Below are 23,569 nucleotides of genomic sequence, written 5' to 3'. Positions count from 1 at the left end.
TAAAACACATCTTAGTTGTGGAAGAATGACTGAACAGCAACCCCAGTCAGATGCTAACAGGAGAATGCATAAGGTCTAACAGGGATGCTGAGAGGGAGACCCTGGGAAACAGTAAGTGGAGGCCTGGGTTAAAGGAAAGCATCCTAACAGAAGAGACATGCCAGCAACGTCTCAAAGGAAACAGAAGGGCGGAGTGAAGGAGGGACGTGCCAGCTACAAAAAACAACATGCATAGGGCCGGGGTACAGGAAGAAGGAAAAGTTGTTACAACAGTCATATCCTCTATTGGGGAAGATCCGTACAATTTTTATTCTTCTGATTTTTATCTCTAACATTGTACCTTCAGGTGTTTAAAAATACAGTCCTGAAAGAAAACATTTATTAAGCTATAAAGAAACCTGTATGTTTTATAATATAACCTAATATTTGTCCAAGGTATTTGAGAAAAGGAAAAGGATTAATTTCCTTCCTTCCTTCTTTTTTTTTTTTTTTTGGTTTTTTGAGACAGGGTTTCTCTGTGTAATAGCCTGCCACCACCACCCAGAAGGATCAATTTCTAAAAGCCTGCAGTAATAATGTAAACACAATAGTCTTTGTTTATTGTTGGGGCATATGTTTTAAGACCTCAATGTGTGCCTGAAGCCATGGATGGTGCCAAATCCATCCACATATGCTGTGTTCTACCTATACATACTTATGATAAAGTATAAGTCAGGCACAGTAAGAGACTAACAACAACAGTGATAAAATAGAACTATTATAACAATGCAATGTAAGCCGGCGGTGGTGTCGTTATCCTTTAGTCCCAGCACTTGGGAGACACAGGCAGGTGGGTCTCTATGAGTTCAAGGCCAGCCTGCTCTACAAAGTGAGTTCCAGGACAGAGTTACCAAGGAGAAATCCTGTCTCAAAAAACCAAACCAAACTGAACCAAACCAAAAACAAACCAACAAAATGATGCAATGTGATGAAACAGCTAGGGTCCTCTTGACTATCTGTGAAGTGCTGGGATTAAAGGCCTGCATCACCATAGCTGCTTAAAAATGACTTAAAACTTACTTTAGGATTTATTTGTTTAAGAAATTTTTCATTTAATACACCATGGTAAAGCAGTTACCAAAAATCACAGAAAATGATGCTGGGCAGTGGTGGTACACTCCTTTAATCGCAGCACTTGGGAGACAGAGGCAGGTGGATCTCTGTGAGTTCAAGGCCAGCCCGAGGTCCATGACAGCCAGAGCCATTTACACAGAGAAACCCTGTCTCCATAAAACAAACAAACAACCCAAACAAATCACAGAAAATGAAGTAGTGCATAAGGGAGCCAATGTAGCAGAATGGACATTCTGTTGATTTAAACAAAATGAAAACTACCCTAGGTCAACAGCTACTAGTTAAGTCTTGGTGTGGAACAGCTGAGAAAAAGACTTACTGTCAACATGTTCGTGTCTAGTTCTGGAGGATCAATCAATCTAGCCACTGATTCCATAAACACAAAGAAAGCTATCACTATCAGGAAAAGTCCATTAATAAATCCAGAGAGGATTTCTATTCGGCCATACCTGAAAACACAGAATACTTTTTAGAAAAGAAAAACCAGTACGTTAAAAATATAAACATTATAAACTTGTAATAATAACTGAGGAAACAAGTTCAGGTTTTCACACTACTAAGTAAATAATAACGTAAGACTGTCAAAACTTAAAAAGATTATTTATGTTCAAAAGTCATTCCAAACTTGTATTTATTAAAATTTTGTATATACAAAACCCTTCTTACAAAAAGCCTTGTTTAATTTTGTAACAAATAATCTCTCCCTTTCTAAATTTCTGATGTGTTCCATATCTCTCACGACACACATTCTGTTCTGTACCAAAATTATTTGTGTATTTGGTTCATTCACTTTTCAACTGGGTCTGGAGAGATAGCTCAGAAGTTATGAGCACTTGGTGCTTTTGCAGAGGACCCAGGTTTGATTCCCAGAACCCACACAGCAGCTGCAAACTGTCTGTAAGTCCAGTTCCACAGCATCTGACTGCCTCTTCTGGCCTCTGTGGGCATCAGGCATGCGTATGGTACACACACATACAAGTAGCCAAACATTCAACACACACCAACACACACACACACACACACACACACACACACACACACACACACACACACACACACACTCCAAAATAAGCAATCAATAAGGGGTGGGTTTATTTAAAGTAGGTTTTTTTTTAAACCCTCCTTGAGACAGAGTTTCTTTGAGTTAACAGTGTGTGCCACCACCACCCAGCTACAGTAAGTCTTACTAAAACACCTTGTATGAAAAAGAGATGTTGACATTTGAACTATTGGCATAATGGGAGGATATTTTCATTATACTCACTTCAAATTTTAAATATCTTTTTAACAAAAAGATGTGAATGGCCATGAATATTTCATGCCCTCAAAGAAACACGCTGAATAGAAACACAAATGATTTAGGTGGTATTTTTTCCTCTTTGCTTCTAAACAGGTGTGTTAGGAAGAATAATACTGAGCTGACTGCCATTCAGTATTAATCAAATGTGTAGCTCCCATTCCCCATTAACTTCAAATGAAATAAAAGTGACTTCTGACATTATCTCTATTGGAAGTAATATAATTTTGTTTCTGAAATGGACTGCACCGCACCAAAGAAGCCGAGTGCTCTGATAGCATACCTACCCATAGGAGAAAATCCGGGTTGCTTTCCATCGACTCATCAGGGCAGCAAAGAGGCCCATGACCAAAGCTGAGCAGTCAAAGAGCATGTGGAATCCATCTGAGATCAGGCCTAGACTATTGGTTAACACGCCATAGAACAGCTCCACAAAGGTAAAAAGCTAAAAAGGTTTAAAACATTATGGGAGGAGTATGTTGAGAATACATTACAACAGGGAATTATGAGTTTTAATCATAAGAATTGAACCTTTAATCACCCAAACTGTCTTTGAAGATGTATCTAAAACTCTACCTAACTGTCACTTACACTGGAAACTGTATTTCGTAAGAACTAAGATACAGACATATCCATTTTATAAACTAGAAGGCACTATTCGACTTGCATGTCTGTGGGCAAGGCTCTAGAACGCCAGCATCAGTGGTATGCACTGACATCCTATGGAAGAGGAGGCAGCTCCACCTCTTACAAGCTACTGTAGGAGTGACTGAAAACAGCACACTAAACCAGCATTCCCACAGCACTGCAAAGACTGTTTGCCTCATCTGAATAGGATCCTTGCTACTAATAAGAAAAAAAATGTAAATTTTAGCCCATTTTTGTCAGAAACTTTAAAGTACTAAAATTATACATCCCTTCAAAATAAAAACATTGTGCTTTAAAAATATACCAGTAATATTTAAAAATCTTACCAGATTCAAGCACAAGAAGTAAAAGATCTGCCTAGAGTCACTCTCCTCCAGAATCTGTTTTAGTGATTCCTTAATAAACCTAGGGACGGACTGAGAGCTATGCTGAAAAGCATCACCCATGAAGTGATAGAGTGGTGTTCCTTCAGGAGAATATCCAATAAGGGTACCTTTCTGGCCTCTTTTAGAGGGAGATGACAGGATGTTGGCCGCTACAGAGAGAAAAAGAGAATATTACACAAGTTTTGAACACTGAAGCCACCAACCTGGCCACTGTAAGCAAGTACTAACCCACGTCTAAACTGAAGGTTTAGACGCCAGAAACCACAACAATAGATGAATGAAAACAGAAGCAAGGGCAAATGCTTACACAAAATGAAGAAGACAGCACTCACTACCACTCCTCCAGACAAGACATGCTCTGTGCTCTCCTGGTGTGCAGCTCTGTTGACAGCCCGGAGTTGGTCTGTTATTGGATGTGTCCAGAAATTTCCAAACAGGAGAGCACTAATAAAAATGGGAAAGGATCCATAACGAGCACACTTGGAAACGTCCATTTTGATGGAACAGAGGGAATCCATGTAGAAATCCAGGATCATGACAAAAAAGATAACTGTGGTGAAAGGCACGATGAGAGAGAACCAAGACTCCACTTTACTCTAGAAACAGAAACAACACAGCATACGGTCAGTATTCCACAGGGAGAAAGCTCAGATTTCACAAGATGTTTCTGTCAGTCATCTTATACATAAACAAATACTCATGACTCAGTATGATGCACAAAATGCCAACGTGTAAGAATCACAAAATATTAGTGCATTTCCCTAGTATTCTCCAGGGCACTAACAACAAAACCCCACTCCTGTTGAATTTTAGAAATACTAAGGAGCTAAAATCTTTGAGATCAAGACTACTGAGTTTTCTTCACGAATTCCTTTGGGCCATAGGAAGGTGAAGTATATGCAAATGTAACAGTACGACTTACATTTTTATAAACAATAAAATTAACTCAAACAAACAAACAAAACCCCAAAAACAAACAACAACAACAACAAAACCCTAAAGAAAAAGCAAGGCTAATTTAAGCCACTTTCACCTTCAAATCAATGTTTTCTTTTCACTCTTACCTCAGTTGTCACAGAAAGAACAATCACCCATGGGCACAAGAGAAACACAGAAACAAGCTGGGATAAGGCCTGAAGGCGTTTAGGTCCACCAACATCCATAGAGAGCTTTTTGGAAGCTGTATGAAAACCAACTTTACAACATAAAGCCAGCACCAGCAGGAGTACTCCACCCTATAAGCCAAACGAGAAAAGTCTCATTAACAACAGACATACTATCGTATTCAAAACTCCATAAAGATTTATAAATTTATTTACAAAATTTGAGACCATCTCTCCAGTCCTGAGATAAATTAGTTTAAATATATTTTTTGGGCAGTACTGATGACGTAGCCCAGGCTGGCCTTAAGCTGGAGATTCTCTTACCTCAGCCTCCTCAGTGCTAAGAGTAAAGGCATGTACTAAGTATAAATGAAATTTAAAAGTTATAATTTCTGTGGTGGCATATGCCTAAAGGTAGAGGTAGGAGAATCAAGAGTTCAAAGTCATCCTTGGCTACATATCAAGTTCTAGGATAGCCTGGGCTACATGAGGTCCTGTCTTCCCCGCCCCCCCCCCCCAAGTTACAGATGCTGTGACCTTTCAATCATATTTGTAACAAAGAGAAGAACATACCTTGTGATCTGCCACACCTAAGAAGGCAATGGCTGTATAAAGCATGTGAGTCAGAGCACTGTCATGATGTCCTTCAGCTAAAGAAACTGGAGTAAAGGAAAACACTTAAAATCTCAGCTCCCAAAGCTAAAGTTCTGTTGAAAGTTTAGCTACTTTAGTTTGTTTTGAAGACATTGGGTATGCCAATTCAACTACCCTTAGTAACATGGTACTAAAACAATTCAGTTTAATTCTTTAAAACACACACACACACACACACACACACAATAATATTTTATAAATTGGAATGGTCTATGGTTCTCTATTTTTCCTTCCCTTTCCCCCCACTCTTTTGACTTTTGAGCCAGAGCCTTCAAACACAGCCAAAGATGCCCTAACCTCCTGCCCTGCCTCCCTAGTGACAGGCTTTTAAGGGCGTGCTACCATGCCTGGCTTCTGTGCTATGCATACTGCTGCCCCCAACTATGACTGTGCTAAGACAGTGACTGCATTTTCTTTCTTAGCCTCCAAAAGATGCATGATTAGGCAAGGTATCTTCTTGGTCTCCTCCTGTCTGATGGAATTAAGGTTGCACCTTCGGGTCAGCCTGTAAAATCAGTCTGAACTTGTCTTCTTTATATCGCTGACCGCACATGGCCCAGCAAAGTGAGCAGCAGACAGGAGAAGATGTATCAGAAGCAATCTGGAGCTTTTTCTGCCCCCACCTCAGTGTAACAAAGTCAACTGTTGTTAGTTTACTAATGAACCTACTCAGGGAAACTGGTACTTTGAACACTGCAGAACAGAGTAGACAAAGGAGTGTGGCTGGAAAAGAACAAGGTACGGCACAGAGTAGAGAGGAGACACACTTGACTAGAGAGCTGGGTTCAAGAGAGAGAAGAGACTGAGCTGGCAAGAGTAATTCTGGGTAAGACAGTAAAAACTAGGGCAAAACAATTTAATGTTTTGTTGTCTTCTAGCATCAGGACATCCTAAAAATATGAACACTGTAGAAAAATACTGAGGATATCCTACAATATTCAACTTGGAGTAATGTTACTATTTTATTTGAATAGTGATTAATGATGTCAACATGAAATCAATGAAAGTGTCACTTGTGACCGATGAGTTTACTTCTTCCCTCCTTTTCCCACTCGGCCAGCTTTTGCTTTTCTCCCAGGCTTTGGAAACTCCAGTCTAGTGCAAAGGATACGGTGTTCAGCCATCTTAGCCATGAGATCGTCATTGTCGAAAAGCAGTAAACAGATCACAGCAATTATGAAAAAAGCAGCCCCCCTTGTCTGAAAGAGAAGAAATATACAAAGTTTTGCTTTTTTGGCTTTTTTAAAAGGTTAATTCTTAGAATGATAAACCACACAAATGCTAGAGGAAAAGGTTTTTTCCCTCTTATTTTTCTGAGACATGATCTCACTATGCAGCCCAGGCTGGTCTTGTACTCACAATCCTCCTGCCTCAGCCACCTGAGTGCTAGGTCACAGGCACTACCACCAAGCATGGTTTGACAAGAATGTTTAAAAAAAAATCTATCAACATTTAGTGAAAAATAACACTTGACACTACCATCTTTACCTAAGTTTATAGTATAATAAACAGTAAGCAACAGATATAAATTCTGCAGAGTATTTTTAGAGCATTTAAGACATAATGTTAGCAATGCATGTCCTTCTAAATGTGACTAGGCATATTAATATGAACAAACTATTAAGGTTTATAGACATAGCTTCTTAATTTTTGGTTGAAAAGCCCTAAGTAGCTAAGGAACAATAATTAGTAGGGTTGTATTGTATTCTGTAACATTTAAGAAACAGAACAGTCTAGCTAGCGTTCCTCTAGGGAGAAAGGTCCACGAAGCCATGTGAGAAGATCAAGTCGTTCCTACGACAGTGAGCGGTGCATGGTGAAGATGTGTATGGTGGATGTGTACTGACTGTGCGCCAGCAAGAGGAAGCCATTTGCTTTCGTTATTTCTACTGCTCTCCCTTGTTTAAACATTTTGTTTTTTTAACTATGTGCACGTGTGTGAGAACTGTACACATAAACGGAGGTGTCCTCAGAGACCAGAAGAGGGTGTCACATCCTCAGGAGTTGGAGCTCCAAGCAGTTGTAAGCCACCCAGAGGAGCTGCTGGAAACCAAACTCCAGTCCTCTTAACCACCGAGCAGTCTTTATCCCTCTACCCTATTTCTTGAGATAGGGTTTCTCAGTGATCCTGAAGTTGGCTGCTCTGACTAGGTGGGCTAGCCTGCCTACCCCAGGACCTACCTGTCTCTACCATACAACACTGTGTTTTAGGCACACACAGCCAGGCCTGGTTTTCACATGGGTGCTGGGGACCTGAACTCGGGTCCTTGCTTTCACAGCAAGTGCTCTTACCCACTCGGCCATATCTCCAATGCCCTGATAAAAACTTTTTTTTTTTAGTTTTTAGAGATAGGGTTTCTTCGTGTAGCCCTGGTTGTCCTCCAACTCAGAGATCCACCTGCTTCTGCCTCCTGAGTGCTGGGATTAAGCGTGCGCCATCATCACCCAGCTTCCTGACAACCTTTTTAAGTTAATGTTGTCATTGCAGGAAAAGGATTTGGATAAAAGAAAGTTATAGAGAAAATATATAAGCCTAGTTTATAGAAATATTCCAGAGTGTTAGATATTAAACCTCATATTCTTACAGTAATTTGTTATCTGGAAACTTAAAAGTATTTCTATGTAATATTTACACTTACATGTTCTATCTCATACATTTACATATAGGAATATCATGTATATACTTAGTAATGGAACTATAATACTTCCAGTAAATAAAAATTCTAAATGAAGATATTAGTCTATTCATTATATGATTATCATTGCACTTGATAAATTCTTAGTGTGGTGGCATTATGGCCAAAGGCAACATACATTAAAAAAAAAACTACACAATTAAAATTTTCCTTCCCCCTCTCTACTGCCCTTTCTTTTTGTTTTTAAAGACAGTCTCACTATGTAGTATAGGCCAGTCTCAAAGTCTCTCATATTTGTTAAAAATTATACTTACTTATTGTGTGTGGTGGGGAGGGGAAGGCAAGTGCTGTGGAATCAGAAGACAGTGTGGTACCATGCGTAGGAATATTTTAATTTGGTAGATGGAAACAGTGTAGTGTTAGCTCTAACATTTGGACGGTAGACTGACAACTCATTTTTCAAAAGCCAGTAATACTTAAATTACTTCTGATGGACAGGGATGACTCAGTAGCCCAAACATAGCAAGCTCACAGGCTTTTCCTACGAATGTAAGAATAAGGTAGAGAGGGCTGTGGGTACCACATGAAGGAGCTCTGTGTTGGAGACATGTCAGCTCTCCACCTTGGTTGTAGAGGTACTCACACAATCTGTGAGACACTGCTAAGATCTGAATAAAGGATTACAGCTGCTGTGGAATAATCAATCCTTCTGTACACTGTGAGTGTGCATTACTTTCAATGGTTAGTAAAAAGCTGACAGGCTGGTAGCTGGACAGGAAGTTAAGTGGGAAAGCCAAACTGAGAATGATGGGAAGGAGGGCGGAGTCATGGTAGTCACTAGGAGTCAGAGGGAGCAAGACATGCTGGAGGACAGGTAAAGTCATGAGTAACGTGGCAATACATATATGAATAGAGGTGGGTTAATTAAAATGTAAGTTAGTTAGTAACCAGCCTGAGCTATTGGCTGACCATTTGTAATTAATACAAACCTGTGAGTGATTCCTTGAGAGTGGCTGCAGGATGGGAAAACTCTACCTACATATATCACGGGTTATACTAATATCAACCTCTAAGGTTTCTTTGGGGAAAACTGACTACAAAGTACATCTCTGTACTATTTTTACAACTTCCTAAGAAACTATAATCACATCAAAATGAAATAAGAGCAGAAAAATATTTTTGTAAGAAAAATGTTGTTAGCATTAAGCTTCTTCAATATTATAAATGGTAAAAGATATGACTTGTTTTGGCTATGAACCACATTTAACACCTGCACTTTCAATTTCTAAGTAACAACGATGGAAAACCTACCTTTGCTGGTCCTCCTCCGGAGCTAGTGAACAAAACACTGAGCAGCGAGATGACGACAATATCACTGTGCTCAAACAGCAGCAAAGTCCTACAAAACACAACACCGCTCAGGAATGCACCTGACCTTGTCCAGGAAGCATGAATCCAGAGCAACAGAAAAGAAAAGCCCTAGGTTTCATAAAACATGAGGAAAGTAAATATGGACAATTCCCTTGAAAGATATTTTGGTATTAACTGTCTTAGAAAGAATGAGGTTATGAATATCCAGCGATAATAATCTTCAATCTTAGAATTATGTCATTTAATAAATACTGTATTTTGAAAATATAGGGGCTGGAGAGATGGCTCAGTGGGTAAGAGCATTGATCGTTGTTCTTCCAGAGGATCCAGGTTCAATTCCCAGCACCCACATGGCAGTTCACAACTGTCTGTAACTCCAGGTCCAAGGGACCAGATAGTCATACCAATGCACATAAAATAAAGTTAAATAAATTATTAAAAAAAAGAAATATATCATTGTTAAAAAGTTATTTATCATCACAGTTTGAGGGGCGGGAAGACAGGATGGAGGAAAACCTTCAGGACTGTTTTCTCCTCCCCTCAGGATCTGGAAATCCACCTCAGCATGCTAGGCCTGCACAGCATGTCCATTTCCTCTCTCAGTCATCCTGCTGGCCCAGATATATATTCATATATATCCACACAGATATATATGACTCTAGCTATCTTCCTCTATAGTTCTCAACATCATTATTTTGGATTTTTTTGAAGACAGGGTTTCTCTGTGTAGCCCTGGCTGCCCTAGAACTCGCAGGCAGGTCTCAAACTCAGAGAGATCCACCTGCCTCTGCCTCCTGAGTGCTGGGATTATAGGTGTGTGCTACCATGCCCAAGAAAAAGAAAGGCTTCCCAGATCAGGAACTGAATTATTATTTTTAAAATATATTTGTGTCAGGCTGCAGAGATGTCTCATTGGCTAAGTGAGCTTACTGCTCTTATAGATGACCTGGGTTCAAGCACCCACAAAACAGCACACAACCACCTGAAACTCCAGTTTCAGGGTATCTGACCCCTTCCTGACTTCGTCAGGCGCCCAAGTGCACGTGGTGCACTCACATGCACTCAGGTGCACACATTATATCTACAATAAAAACAAACAGGGGCTAGAAAGGCGGCTCAGCAGTTCAGGTCATTTGTTGCCCTTCGGAGGGCTCAGATTCAGTTCTAAGCACTCATGTCAGGTAGTTCCAGAGGAACTGACACCCTCATCTGGCCTCCATGAGCCCCTACATACACAAAAGTAAAAAATAAATTAAAACCTTTTCCGTCTATATTTACTGTATTTTATGTGGAAACCCTTCATTAAAAAATTAAGAGGTTGAGTGTGGTGGCACATGTCTTTAGTCACATCATTTGGGAGGCAGAGGGAGGTGGATTGATTGGAGTTTGAGGCTAGTCTAGTTTACAGAGTAAGCTCCAGGTCCATCAGTGAGAGCTACATAGTGAGACTCTGTAAAAACAAAACAAAACAAACAACAACGAAAAACCTCCAAACCAACCAACCAACCAACCAAACCAAACCAAACCAAAAAACCACCCCAACCAAACCAAACCCGACTCTTTTGGAGAGATACAGTTCAGCGGTAGAGACTGTCTAGATTCAATGCCCAGAACAGACCAAAACCAATGAAGTCCTAGAGATCTAAATGTTAACCCATTCCCAGCTCTGTTAAATGTTTCCTTTTTCTTCTTTCCCCAAGTCTGGAATGAAAATGCATGGATTATATATAACTTTAGTTTTGATCATCTTTGGAAGAGTCTAATTTAAGAAGTGAATGTATCAACATGGCAACACTCCCCTAAAGTAAGACACTCTGGAGCATCACTGTGCCCAGCTCTGAGCAGACACTTTAAAATGCACCCTGGGGTCCGTAAAAGACAGACAAGACAAGGGCAGTGTGGGTAGTGGGAAGGGGTACTAGGCAGGAGGCAGATGACCACAAAACCAGTATTTTCCCTTTCCATCCCTATCTTAGGACATAGGGACAGGGACTTAGTAATATGAACTAAAACACACTTTCCTGAATAAGAAGTTAAAATACAATGACTGGCAACAGCACTCAGTTAGCATCAAGCATACACTGACAAGGCTCCACTCAAGCTGAGAAATTCAGTCAACTTTCCCATCCCTCTACACATTGCGGCTGAAAAGCACGGGGCGAAAAGCCAAAAGGGACTGCACTCGCCACGAGAAGCCTTTCTTTCCTCTCTTTCTACACTGTCCACCTCGCTATTCTGATTGGGATCCTTTACAACTTCCTTCATTTCAGCCCTTATGGCTCCACACTTCTTCCGAACCAAAGGCAAAGCACCTTTTTCTTCTACTCTCTTGCTAATATCTTTTAGAGTATAAACAAACAAACAACAACAACAACCCCCCCCCAAAACAAAACAAATTCTCACGCTGAGCAGCACGTTGGAATACATTACTTTAAAGCACTTCCTCCCCAAACTGGCCCATATGCAGAGACCACGGTTCTAAGAGGAGACAAAGAAGCAGCCTACTTCACCTACCACACCGGCAATCTCATGGCCACACACTACTCTGAAGCCTGAGTTCATGAGGGCACTTGAAGGGTTAACAGGAAAACGAGCACTTTTCGAGACTCTCATCTTTACGGTTTATTTCATTTCCCATTTCAGATGTTTTAGGTTCTCTGAAATTTTTTGGATTCTAACAAATAAAATATCTATGCTAGATCATTAAGAACTATATTAATGGTATTTACCCAAGAACTACTCTACAGACTAAAACTGTTCTTCTATGTTGAAATGTATTCAATGCTATAAAGTGACAGAAACAATTGAGCAAGTAAGTCTTTGATGTAAAATAGGGAACAAGGGCCAGGGAGATGGCTCTGTGAGTAAAGATTTTGCTGCCAAGCCTGATCCCCAAGACCCACACGGTGGACAGAGGGAGCTGACTCCTGCCAGCCCTCTGACCTCCACATATGTGCACATACAAATTCTAGAAAGGAAATACAGAACAAAGGAGAAATGTAAACAAATGGTGAAAATACTATATTTACCTTAGTGGTCCACAAAGAGTAAGGCCAAAAAACCACAGAAGTGATATGATGCATCCGGCAACCGCATGTTTAAATATTTTGATCCACTACAGACAGAAACAAAAAGGGCAAACTTCAGTCATATCCATTTGCTGGTAAGTATCCCATGCTTAATAAAGCCTACATGAGGCAGCATACGGTGGAGCATGCCTTTGATTCCTGCACCCAGGACACAGAGGCAGGCAGACCTCCGATTTCAGGCCAACCTGGTCTACACAGTGAGACCCTATCTCAAAACAGGAACCAAACCAAACCCATAGGGAAAAGATGACAATGATATAACCAAAAGGTTAAATAATCACATACCACATAGTTTAACATTAAATAATAGAAAATGCCAAAATCCTCTGATTAGCTAGATTCACTTTCATTATCTATAATCTCATCTGTTAAGTTTCTTTTTGGCTGTCTATTTTTTTTTTTTGGAGAGTCTTACTATGTAGCTTTGGCTGGCCTCAAACTTACAGAGATCCATCAGTCTCTGCTTTCTGAGACCTGGCTGTCAGGCCTTAAATCTTTTTTCTTTGCAGTACAATTTTCCATTTTTTAAAAAATTAGTTTTCTAAGAATAATGATTGAGTTTTTTTGGAGACAAGGTCTCACTGTGCAGCTCAGGCTGGCCTTGAACTCATACTGTTTTCCTGTTTCTGATTCCATGGATGTCTTGAGTACATGTGTATACAATCATTTTGGCTTTCCATGAGGAATTTTTAAGCTGTAGTTGACAGTTAAAAAGATTAACTGTATTTAAAAATGTCTTGATCTCTAAAACAGAAGTACTTCAACTTGTCATGCTGAGAATACAGTAGTGGACCTTAACCACGACATGAAAGAGACACAGAGTAGAGCATAAGTGTTCCCAGTGAGGCTTCTGTAGGAGACAAGCACAATGAGGAACTTTTCTGGCATGAAGCCATCTGAAGGGAATTCCAAAGACGACCACGGTGATACACTGCATATGTACTGCACGCTCACACGTGAGGTACAATTAAAAAACCTACGTATAAATTAATTTATTCCTCACAAATATATGCAGAACATTGTTACCTCCACTTTATAAGCAAGGAAAATTAAGGCAAAAGAAATCATGTAAGTAGTACAGGACATGAATATGGATCATTTTAGGGGTCTCACTTCCAACTCCTGCACACATCTAGGCTCTCGGGCGTGACTCCATGTCTGACTTGTGTATCTTTCTGAATAAGGAGACTGTGTTAAAGACACTCGCTAAAATCTCTTCCCTTTTCTACATTTGAAACTATTCCATTACACTGAGATTTCAGAGTTTACTGTTGGAGCCTCAATTCTGAAAAGACAAGTCAGGAGGGAGTTAACTCTAGGACTGGGGATGTAGCTAGGTGGGTAGAATGCTTGCCCAGCACTCAGGAGTTCCAGCATCAGCTCTATATAAACTGGGAATGGTGGTGTGGGCCTGCAATAGCACCACTTGAGGAAGTAGAGGCAAAATGATCAGAGTGCAGCGTCATCCCATTATATCCCACATAACAAGTTTGAGGCCAGAATGGGCTATAGGAGATCCTGTCTCAAAACAAACAAACAAAAAAGCAGCAACAACAACAACAAAACAGGAAGCTTAAGTCTAATAATTTAAAAAACAGCACTTTATTCTGGACTAATGAAAGCGAAGCTGTTAGGAGGAAATGATTCTGTTGACAACTTACCTGATGTTTTGTAATAGTTTTCCCAGAAGAAAAAGGTTTTTGAAACAAAACCATAAAAAATGCAGTCCTGTAAACATTGAAAGAGTAACATATTAACATTAAATGTGAGGTGTAGTTTTAACAAATACACTAGAACTGGATGCTATCCTCTAGAGCAGAGCTTTTAAAATTCTTTCTGCACGTGGCCTCTTTCTACCTGACGTATTTTTATGCTATTGTGATATATAGGTATATAAAATACAAATGCAAATTAAACATTTACTGCTAACAAATCATAAAAAATTCTATCCTTAAAAATATATCTTAAATTCTTTGCTGTACATAGTTTTATTAGAGGTGAAAGCAAATTTGCATACTAATGAGATGGATGTGTTTACAATCCTTAGATACACTAATTTGATACAAACATTGAAATACGACACTAGGAAAATAGGAAAATATGAAGTCTTTGCTTTCTGTAATTAAACCATTAAGTTTCTCTAAGAGTAGGAAATTTTGTTTATAATGTAAAACACTAATTCAGAACCTAAGAGTGTGAATTAAGGTGATTCAGAAGTATTCTTTGGAACTGTGTGGCAAGATGACATGCTATGTGCAGAACCCAGACTGCAGCTCCGTCAGGCTGCAGAAGCTCCTCAGATTCTTTATGCATTTGATGCCGAATTAATTTTAGTTGCCAAATTTTTTCATGACTATCACATTTAAAGAAACTTTGCTCTAGGCTGGGTGTGGTATTGTACACCTTTACTCCAAGCACTTGGGAGGCCGAGGCAGGTGGGTCTCTGAGTTCAAGGCCAGCCAGGGATACACAGAGACCCACTTCAAGAGACATAAAACAACACAAGTGTAGTAGAAACTGCCATTATAGTGATGAGGCTTTATGGCAAAAATCTGGACCTTCCCTGGTAACTGTCCTCAGAACTATTCATAAACCACAGAAGTGGTAATGAGTCAAGTCAAGATTGACTGTTTTAGAGGCAGGTTCTCATGATGCAGTCCAGGCTGATTTTGAACTTGTGATTCTCTAGCCTGAGTGGTGGGATTACTGGCATGAGTCACTATGCTTAGCTTTAATACTTTCTTTTCTTTCTCTCTTCCTTTCTTTCTTTCTTTCTTTTTTTCCCCCCAAGACAGGGTTTCTCTGTGTAGCTTTGTGACTTTCCTGGAACTCACTCTATAGACCAGGCCTGCCTCTGCCTCCCAAGTGATGGGATTAAAGGCGTGTGCCACCACTGCCTGGCTACTTTAATACTTTCAATACCTTCAAACAGCACAGGAAGTAACTTATCTTCTCTTATATCCAACAGTAATGTAACAGCAACATGCCTCCATCTTTTTACTATGTTATATGAAAATGCTTAACTCTTCTAGTCAAGAATTTCTTTCCTAAACTGCCAAATTACACTCAAATGTCTTTGAAAAGACTTTTACTAACACACAGGGGGGTTACTATTAATCTCAAAGTCCAAAAATCTCTATTTAGGAAGAACACCGTACACAAACTATACAGTTTATAGAACACAGGGACCCTGCACTCTGATGGGCTATGTAGGGAACACAGCGCAGCACAATTTAACTTGCAAACATGGAATGTCTGTGCTGAGACAAGCCGTAGGAACATTTTTATAACTGTCTCAAGACTGAGCTACATCAGTGGGACAGTCTACAAATCCTGAGGGAAGTACAAAGTCAAAACTATTTTTTTTGTAAGATTTACTTTATTTTTAGTTTTTAAAATGTGTGTGTGTGTGTGTGTGTGTGTGTGTGTGTGTGTATGTGTGTGTATATGTCTGCATATGTGTGTACTGGTGCCCACAGAGGCCAGAGGAGTGTCAAATACGCAGCTGCATCATAGGCAGTTGTGAGCCACATAAGTAAATGTTGGCTCTAATTTAGGTCCTCTGTAAGAGCAGTAATTAACAGCTGAGCCATCTCTCCAGATTGTCAAAATTATTTTTTAATAAAAATATGACATATCTATCTTTTGTTCAGTTTTGTTTTGTTTTTTCAAGACAGGGTTTCTCTGTGTAGCTTTGGTGCCTGTCCTGGAACTCATTCTGTAGACCATGCTGGCCTCGAACTTACAGAGAACTGCCTGCCTCTGCCTCCTGAGTGCTGGGATTAAAGGTGTGTGCCTAGCTAACACATCTACCTTTCTACACTTGTTCTCAGAAGTGTTAAGGAGAGCCCTCCAGGACCCCCATGAGATTAAATGATACAAAAGATCACAAAAGACTGATTGCTAACAAAGATACGAACCGAAGTGTCTATTAAGTTAGGCATTAAAAGAGCTTTGCAAAAATCTTAGCAATACAAACTAAAAACCTACGTTTGGCAAGTCATAAGAATTCAACCATCTCCTTTTACTTTATTTTATTTTTGAGACAGAGTCTCACTGTGTAACTGGGGCTGGCCTCCAATTCATGATCCTCCTGACTCAACTTCCCCAGTGTTGGGATTACAGGCTGCTACATTCAGCTAAAACAACCCTTTTCTAATGGGTCTCTACTTCCACCTTATGTAAGTAAGCTTCTATTTAAAGAAAAACATTATCAAACAAGTTGTCAGAAGGAATAAACTTCACAGGTCACGTGGTAAAGATTTCTTAAAGATATTCAGTCTGAACAGGATCTTCAGAGAAATAAGAAACATTTTAAGGCTCTCTCCATACTCACCCCAGTTTTAATATAAAAATAAACTGAACAATGTGAACAGCTTTTAGGAGATCGTATGACTCAAAAAGTCCTACAGCCTTCAAACATTTGGTTAAACATAGTAACACAATGTATTTTGTTAATCTGAAAAATAAAAACAGAAACAATTTTTAATATAATTGAAATCACAGGATTGTTGTAATCTTGTTTTTTTCCCTTAATATATAAGTACAGGAGGGCATTAAAAAAACATGGAAATACACACAAACACACATAAAAATGATAAAAACCTTTCCCAAACAACTCATCATCCACATGTCAACTACTGTTTATATTTTGGTACATATATTCTTGGCTTATTTCAATACATATTAATGTCATATGTAATGTAATATTGAGGCAGGCGGGTAGGACATGCTGGTAATGACAGTTACCTGGGAAGATGGGTAGGAGGATTCCTTCCTTCCTTTTTTTCTTTTCTCTTCTCTTTCTCCTCCCTCCCCTCTCCCCTTCTCTTTTGACATAGGGTTTCACTATGTAGCCCTGGCTGGCCTGGAACTCACCACATAGACCAAGCTGCCCTTGGACTCACAAACAAAGTGTGTTTACGACCAGCACAGGCAACTCAGTGAGACCTGAACTTTAAAGAACACACAAATAAGAGGCTGAGGATGTAGCTCAGGGGTAGAATGATTGCCTACACTGTGGGAGGTCCTAGGTTCAATTCCCAGTGTCCCTTACTTAACCCCCACAGACAATCTAGTCCAGCAAAATTAACGGAATAATTTGAAATCTGCTTTACTTATTGTCCTTCAAAAACAAGGAGAGTTACAAAAACAAAACAGAAATGATGTTCTATATGTGAAGAGACTAGAAGATTACAACACACAGAAAGATGCATCTGTTCCTCCTCTGTCCTGCTAAATGACTGCATTGGTTAGAGTTGAAGTCAAGTGACTAGACCCAGAGTCCTGAAAGGGAGGGCTGGACATTCTTCATAAGGGCAGCAGGAAGCTGCAAAGTGGGGGCGGGAGGGCCTTCCACAGTTCTTCCAAGAAATCAGGCCCCAGACTCCTGGCTCCGTCTGGATGAACATTCCATGCTCGCTTTGTATGTGTTGGATGTTAGAAACCCACGGGGCCAAGGGAGATCTGGCCGGGCCGCTTCAGGGACAGCCCCTCTTCTTCCTCTAGACAGGGAAAGAAGCACCTTGAACTGGTCTACCTTCCTCCTACCTTAAAGGACCCCCCAACCCCCCGCATCTGAGACAGAGTCTTAGTACGTAGTCGAGACTGGTCTCAAAACTCACCACCCTCTTACATCATACCTAACTTACCTAAAACATATTTTTAGCTAAACCCAAAGTATATAAAAATAATTAAAAAAATTTAGCTAAAGATGCTGCATTCATTTTTTATGTCAGAGTATGAAAGTTAATATATTATACACAATAGGAGGGAAGAGACATAAGGAATTTGTCTCAGGGGGTATCATTGTGGGCTCTGGTTTCTTTTATGTGAGAGAATCCCTATTTGTTCAAGACTGTCCAGTTTCATGCTTCAACGAAATAACCAAGACACTAAACACAGCTAGCACTCTGCCCTCAAGGAGCTTCAGGTCTCCAGGAGAGACTAGGGAAACAGACAAACCCATGTCACCCAAATATACTGACAGAAGGTTCCAAAAGATGTGGGAGCATCTAACTCTAGAGAACTGAAAGGTATCTCCAGAGTTTGAGATATATGTGCACTGAAGCTAAGGAATTAAGTAAGAAAAGGAAGGGCTATGTCAGAGTAGAGTAGCATATGCAAAATGTAAGTGTTGGAAAGGAGACCTTGAAGATCCCACTGTATTCAAGTTTAGTCCAACCTAGTGATTGTTCAGTTTAATTTAGTTTAGCAATAGATTACCAATGACTGAAATCAAGGAAAAGGCAAATTATATTTAACATACTTACTTTACACAGATTATAGATAGATGACTTCCATATAAACACTAAAAGTTTCAAAAATTGGTACTTGAGTGATACAGATCATGTAAAATACTCATTGAAAATATACTAGTATTAGTAAACAAACTTTATTTTCATATACATATGCATGCACAGCACCCCAGAGGTTACAATGTTAATTCATGAATAGCTGATTATTGGAAAGGTTTTAAATCATTTCTAAGTTTCTCCTCACAGGTAACCAATTTAGATACAGTTTTACAAACCTTTTCATCTCTGTGTGTGTAAGCAAATATTATTTTATGCACATTTGCAATCGTACACATATTCTGACAGTGGACTCCTTCACACAATATACTCTGAAGATTTTTTCTGCTGTAATTATCAAATTAGGGAAATTATTTCCACATTTTAAACATTGTATTGACTTTAAAAAATTTCCCTTTATTACTTATATTTACTGTATTATTATTATTTATGTAAGAATGTGTGAGCATGTGCGCATGCACAGTCAGATGTAGGTCAGAGAACATGTAGAAGTTGGTTCTCCAGGGGGGTCAAACACAGGTCATCAGCCTTGGCAGCAAGGGCCTATACCTGCTGAGCCATCCTGCCAGCTCCTAAATTCTTTGATTTTTAAAGTTCCAGTTAATATATCTTCCTGCTAGACATCTCTGCAACAAGTTAAGGCTAAGTAACCACACCAAACAGGTGCAGCTCATGTTAAGAAGGGAAATGACTAGCAGGAGAAGGATGGGAGAAGAGGGAGGTTCTTGTAAAGGCCATGGAGCCTCAGGGCAATGCAGTGGCATTCAATCCAGCTCCCAACTTAGAAACCATTATTGGCTATTAAGTGATCTTATTAAATATAACTGGTCTTCTCTGTGGTTGGCCGTTTCTTTGGTTCTCTAAACTTGCATTATTAAAACTGGATATGGCTTTACAACTACTTGAACTCTGTTCACTGCTGCCACTCACAGCTCCATAGATTTTAAAAAAGAGGAGGGCATAAACATTTGTATGTATAAAAACTAAGACATTAAAATAAGCTGAGTGGTGGTGATGCACGCCTTTAATCCCAGCGCGAAGGAGGATCTCTGTGAGTTTGAGGCCAGCCTGGTCTATAGAGCTAGTTCCAGGACAGCCAGGGCTACACAGTGAAACCCTGTCTCGAAAACCCAAAAATAAATAAATAAACAAACAAACATAAGAGGGATGGGCAGATGGTGCAGTGGGTAAGAGCACCTGGTATGTCAGCATGAGGGCCTGAGTTTGAACCCCCAGTGTCTAGATAAAAGCCAGGGTGCTAATCAATCACCGCACTGTAGAGATAGGAGGATGGGTGAGGCTTGCTGGCTGCTGGGCTAGCTCCAGGTTCAGCGAGAGACCTTGTCTAAGAGCAGAAGGTAGTGATAGAGCAGGGTACCTAGAGACATAACACACACCTATATACACACAAAGCAGAGTGCTGACCAGGCAGTGTCTATGCCTGTAATCCTAGCACTTATGAGGCCGAGGAGGAAGCGGTCAGTCTGGACACCACAGCATGGTATCTTGTCTCGAAAAAGAAGTATGATGCATAACAATGACATAATATTAATGCTAGTGCAACTCACTGAATACACAGTCAAGTATCCAAAGGCCTGAGCAGAAGGCATGCATAATACAGGAGGTCTGAAACAATGACTCCCAGGTCATTCATTAGTTGTGTGCCCTTAGGCAACTCAATTTCCTGCCCTACCAAGGATACCAATACATTGCTTGTAGGGCAGTTGTAAAGATTAAAGGGAGGTGTCTACTAAGAGTCTTTGGGACATGGGAAGTGCTCAGCAAAAGCTGGCTGTGACCACAACGCTGGCTGTGACCACCGAAGAGTTCATGAAGCCACAACAGAAACCTTTATTTGAAACATCTGCGAACCCAGGCATAAAAATAGACACAATGGAAAGAGCTGATCAATTTTGTTGCAGTTAATGACCAGTACTTGAACATACTTAAAAAACTCTGGCAACCTGAAAATTTGGCCAGTCCCAAGTCAAAATTTAAATTCTGCAACAGACTGCAAAAGACATGCGGCTCTGCTAAGCAAACACCACAGGTAAGCTGGCAAGGGACGTTTGCCAATCCATACCAGTAGCCCCGTCCGCATTTAGCTCTTATGGGTCACTGGTTAACACGTGACAATGCTATACACGAATTGCTCAAAATACACAGAAAGCCAAATGTATGCTACAAACCCCGCTACTGGTTTAAATTCCACTCAGCATATGGTGTTCTTCTCACAAATAAAAGTTAGCTGGTAACTCTGTAACTACGTTCTAAGAACATTATCAAAGCAATCGCTAAATCTCAAGAGTACGTACTGATAATTAGGAAAACTGAGTCTCGTTAAGAGCGAAGGTAATAAATAAATACCAGTTTGAACGAAACTGCTGGGCTACATACAGTTTGTGTATCTTTAACACTACCTCAGAACTTGGCCAGGAAGGACACAACTGGCTAGTGCCACTCACTTCACTCAGTCCCAGCCGTTAGGCTAGAGGGAAGGGAAGGAATTTTCACTTCATCAATTCCTATACCGTATGACTTTAGGGGGAGGAGGTAACACACATTTTGTACTATTAAAACAAGCCCTCCACTCCTCCCCGCAAAAAACACGGCAAAGGAAACTCGAGCCCAGGGCTGCACTTTTGCTGCGCGGAACACCCAAGTTCATCGGCTTGTACTTTGGATTCTTCTTCGCGTGAGGGACGGTGACACCTTCCGCACATCCACTCGGGGAGGCGTGGGAGAGGGTCAGGAGCCCCGCGACCCCGTGGCTGGGAGGAAGGAACATCCACGATCGTCTCTCTAGGGACTGGAAACTGGCAGGCGCTGCGCCCGGAGCCCAGACTCCCGCCCGCCCGCCCGCTCGCTCGTCCGCCTGTTCGCCCGGGGATCTCAAGCCACCGACCGCAGAGGTGGCCGGCGGGGCCCGAGCCCGGCGGCGGGGGCAGCAGCTTGTCCACCCCGCCGCGGCTCGCTCCTTACCGGGCACTGGGCACGTCCACCGGCCCGAGGCCGCCGCCGGGCCCGGCCCGCGCGTCCCCGCCGTACTTCTCCTCCATGCCGGCTCAGGAGCCGCCGCTGCCCGCGCCGCGGGCTCTCCTCATGTCTCGCCGGCGCGACGGAAGCGCGGGCGCAGGCGCGTCACTCCCCCATGCCAGCCAGCGGCGCGCCGCGTCCCCGCAAGCCCAGCCGTCCCCGCCGCTCGCCCGGGCTCGGCAGGCAGGTACACGCGCGCTGGGCGGGACTAGGCCGCGGGCTGTTCCGGTAGCGCCGGTCTCCGGAGGCAGGACGGGCAGGGACGTTGCCGGGCCACGTCATCCGGCCCAGCAGCCCTCACTCCCGCGGGAGTGACCACTCCTGCGCCTGCGCGCCGCTGGACACGTGTCTGTCCCTCCGGCCGCAGGCTCCTCCCACCGCAGAGGAGGCTCGAATCGCCCCGCCCCTCTACGAGTGTCTCCTAGAGACGCCCTGGGCGCCCGTCCCCCGTCCCTGCAGCGCCACCTAAGGTCCATCTCGGGTACAGCGGGTTCTAGCGGTGCGTGGAAGAGGCCGTCCCTTGGAAAAGGCGCATTGGTTGTAACTCAACAGAGCTTGACGCTTTTAGCCGTTTGTGCTAGGGTTCTTCTTTTTCAAACAGCCTCCTCACTCTTGCAGCCCGGGTTGGCAAAGAACTCAGCATGTAGCTCAGGCTAGCCTCCAACATTCTGCAATATCTTGTTTCATACACCTGAGTATTGAATTTACAGGCGTGAGCCACGTCTAGGCACTGCTAACTCAAAGTATGTGTGAAGTCCATCAACTATGTTTTTAGTTATGAGAAAGCTAAAAGTCTTTTAAAGTGCCTGTGACTCGCGCGCAAAGATAACTATTTTTGGATCTCTGGTGATACTATAACATAGAAGGGGTGGGGAGGGGGCGGCCTGGGAGGATATGTCTAAAAGATGGAGAAAGGTAACCCAAAGTTTTGTGGGTTTTAGTTAATCGTTGGGGAGGAGTACTGGCGATATGCCTAGACAACTAACGTGTGTGAGAGTTCAACATGGAAGGAAGGGGCGTTGGGCATGCTATTGTAAACAGTTTTATCCCTTTTTTGAAAATATAGACTTTCAGCCAGGCAGTGGTGCCGCACACCTTTGATCCTTACACTTGGGAGGCAGAGGCAGGCAGATCTCTGAGTTCGAGGCCAGCCTGGGCTACAGAGTGAGTTCCAGGACGGGCTCCAAAGCTACACAGAGAAACCCTGTCTTAAAAAACAAAAAACAAACAAACAAACAAACAAAAAAAGACTTTCCTTCAAATCTGCCTTTGAAACTATACTACTTAATTGAAACACATCTATATAAAAGTTATTTTTCTATTGCCAGAGAGTTAAAAATACAGGCCTCCGTGTCTCTATTGGTCTGAATCTCAATGCTTAACAATTGTGGTTGCTTTAGTCAGCATGGTGGTGCATGCCTGTAATCCCAACTGTAGCCAGAGGCAGGAGGATTACCACAAGTGTTTGAGGCCAGCTTGACCTACGTATTTAGTTCTAAGCCAGCCAGGGCCATAAGATGAGACCCTGTCTCAGAAGGAACAAGCAGAGAAAGAAACAATTGTCATTTGATCTATCTGTTTAGTTTTCCTCCTCTTTCTTTTCTTTTCTTCTTTTTTTTTTTTTTTTTTTTTTGGTTTTTTCGAGACAGGGTTTCTCTGTGTAGCTTTGCGCCTTTCCTGGAACTCGCTTTGGAGACCAGGCTGGCCTCGAACTCACAGAGATCCGCCTGGCTCTGCCTCCCGAGTGCTGGGATTAAAGGCGTGCGCCACCACCGCCCGGCTTTTCTTCTTTTTTTTAATGTCAAGACAGGCTCTCATGTAGGCCAGGCTGGTCTCCACCTTGAAATGTAGCTAAGGATGGCCTGGAAGCCTGCTCCTCCTGCTTCTATCTTCCAAGGGCTGGCATTACAGGTATGCACGAC

General features: G+C 41.6%; 1 protein-coding gene across 1 annotated transcript in view; it reads right to left on the bottom strand.

The window, feature by feature from the left end:
• The window catches only part of Slc30a5 (solute carrier family 30 member 5), a 28,751-nt gene extending 6,819 nt beyond the window's left edge, over positions 1 to 21,932 (bottom strand). Inside the window, exons 1-12 of the mRNA XM_028884833.2 lie at positions 21,594 to 21,932; positions 16,634 to 16,756; positions 13,959 to 14,025; positions 12,238 to 12,323; positions 9,149 to 9,236; positions 6,313 to 6,400; positions 5,121 to 5,197; positions 4,509 to 4,679; positions 3,752 to 4,040; positions 3,385 to 3,593; positions 2,698 to 2,855; positions 1,433 to 1,562 (exon numbers count right to left, since the gene is read on the bottom strand). Coding sequence (XP_028740666.1) covers positions 1,433 to 1,562; positions 2,698 to 2,855; positions 3,385 to 3,593; positions 3,752 to 4,040; positions 4,509 to 4,679; positions 5,121 to 5,197; positions 6,313 to 6,400; positions 9,149 to 9,236; positions 12,238 to 12,323; positions 13,959 to 14,025; positions 16,634 to 16,756; positions 21,594 to 21,670 — 1,563 coding nt within the window. The 5' untranslated portion in view covers positions 21,671 to 21,932. The remainder of the gene's footprint in view (positions 1 to 1,432; positions 1,563 to 2,697; positions 2,856 to 3,384; positions 3,594 to 3,751; positions 4,041 to 4,508; positions 4,680 to 5,120; positions 5,198 to 6,312; positions 6,401 to 9,148; positions 9,237 to 12,237; positions 12,324 to 13,958; positions 14,026 to 16,633; positions 16,757 to 21,593) is intronic.
• Positions 21,933 to 23,569: the final 1,637 nt, after the last annotated feature.

This window comes from Peromyscus leucopus, chromosome 11 (assembly GCF_004664715.2).
Source record: "Peromyscus leucopus breed LL Stock chromosome 11, UCI_PerLeu_2.1, whole genome shotgun sequence".
NCBI lineage: Eukaryota > Metazoa > Chordata > Mammalia > Rodentia > Cricetidae > Peromyscus > Peromyscus leucopus.
Note: the sequence above shows the minus strand (reverse complement) of the source record. Positions and strands in the feature narration are given on the sequence as shown.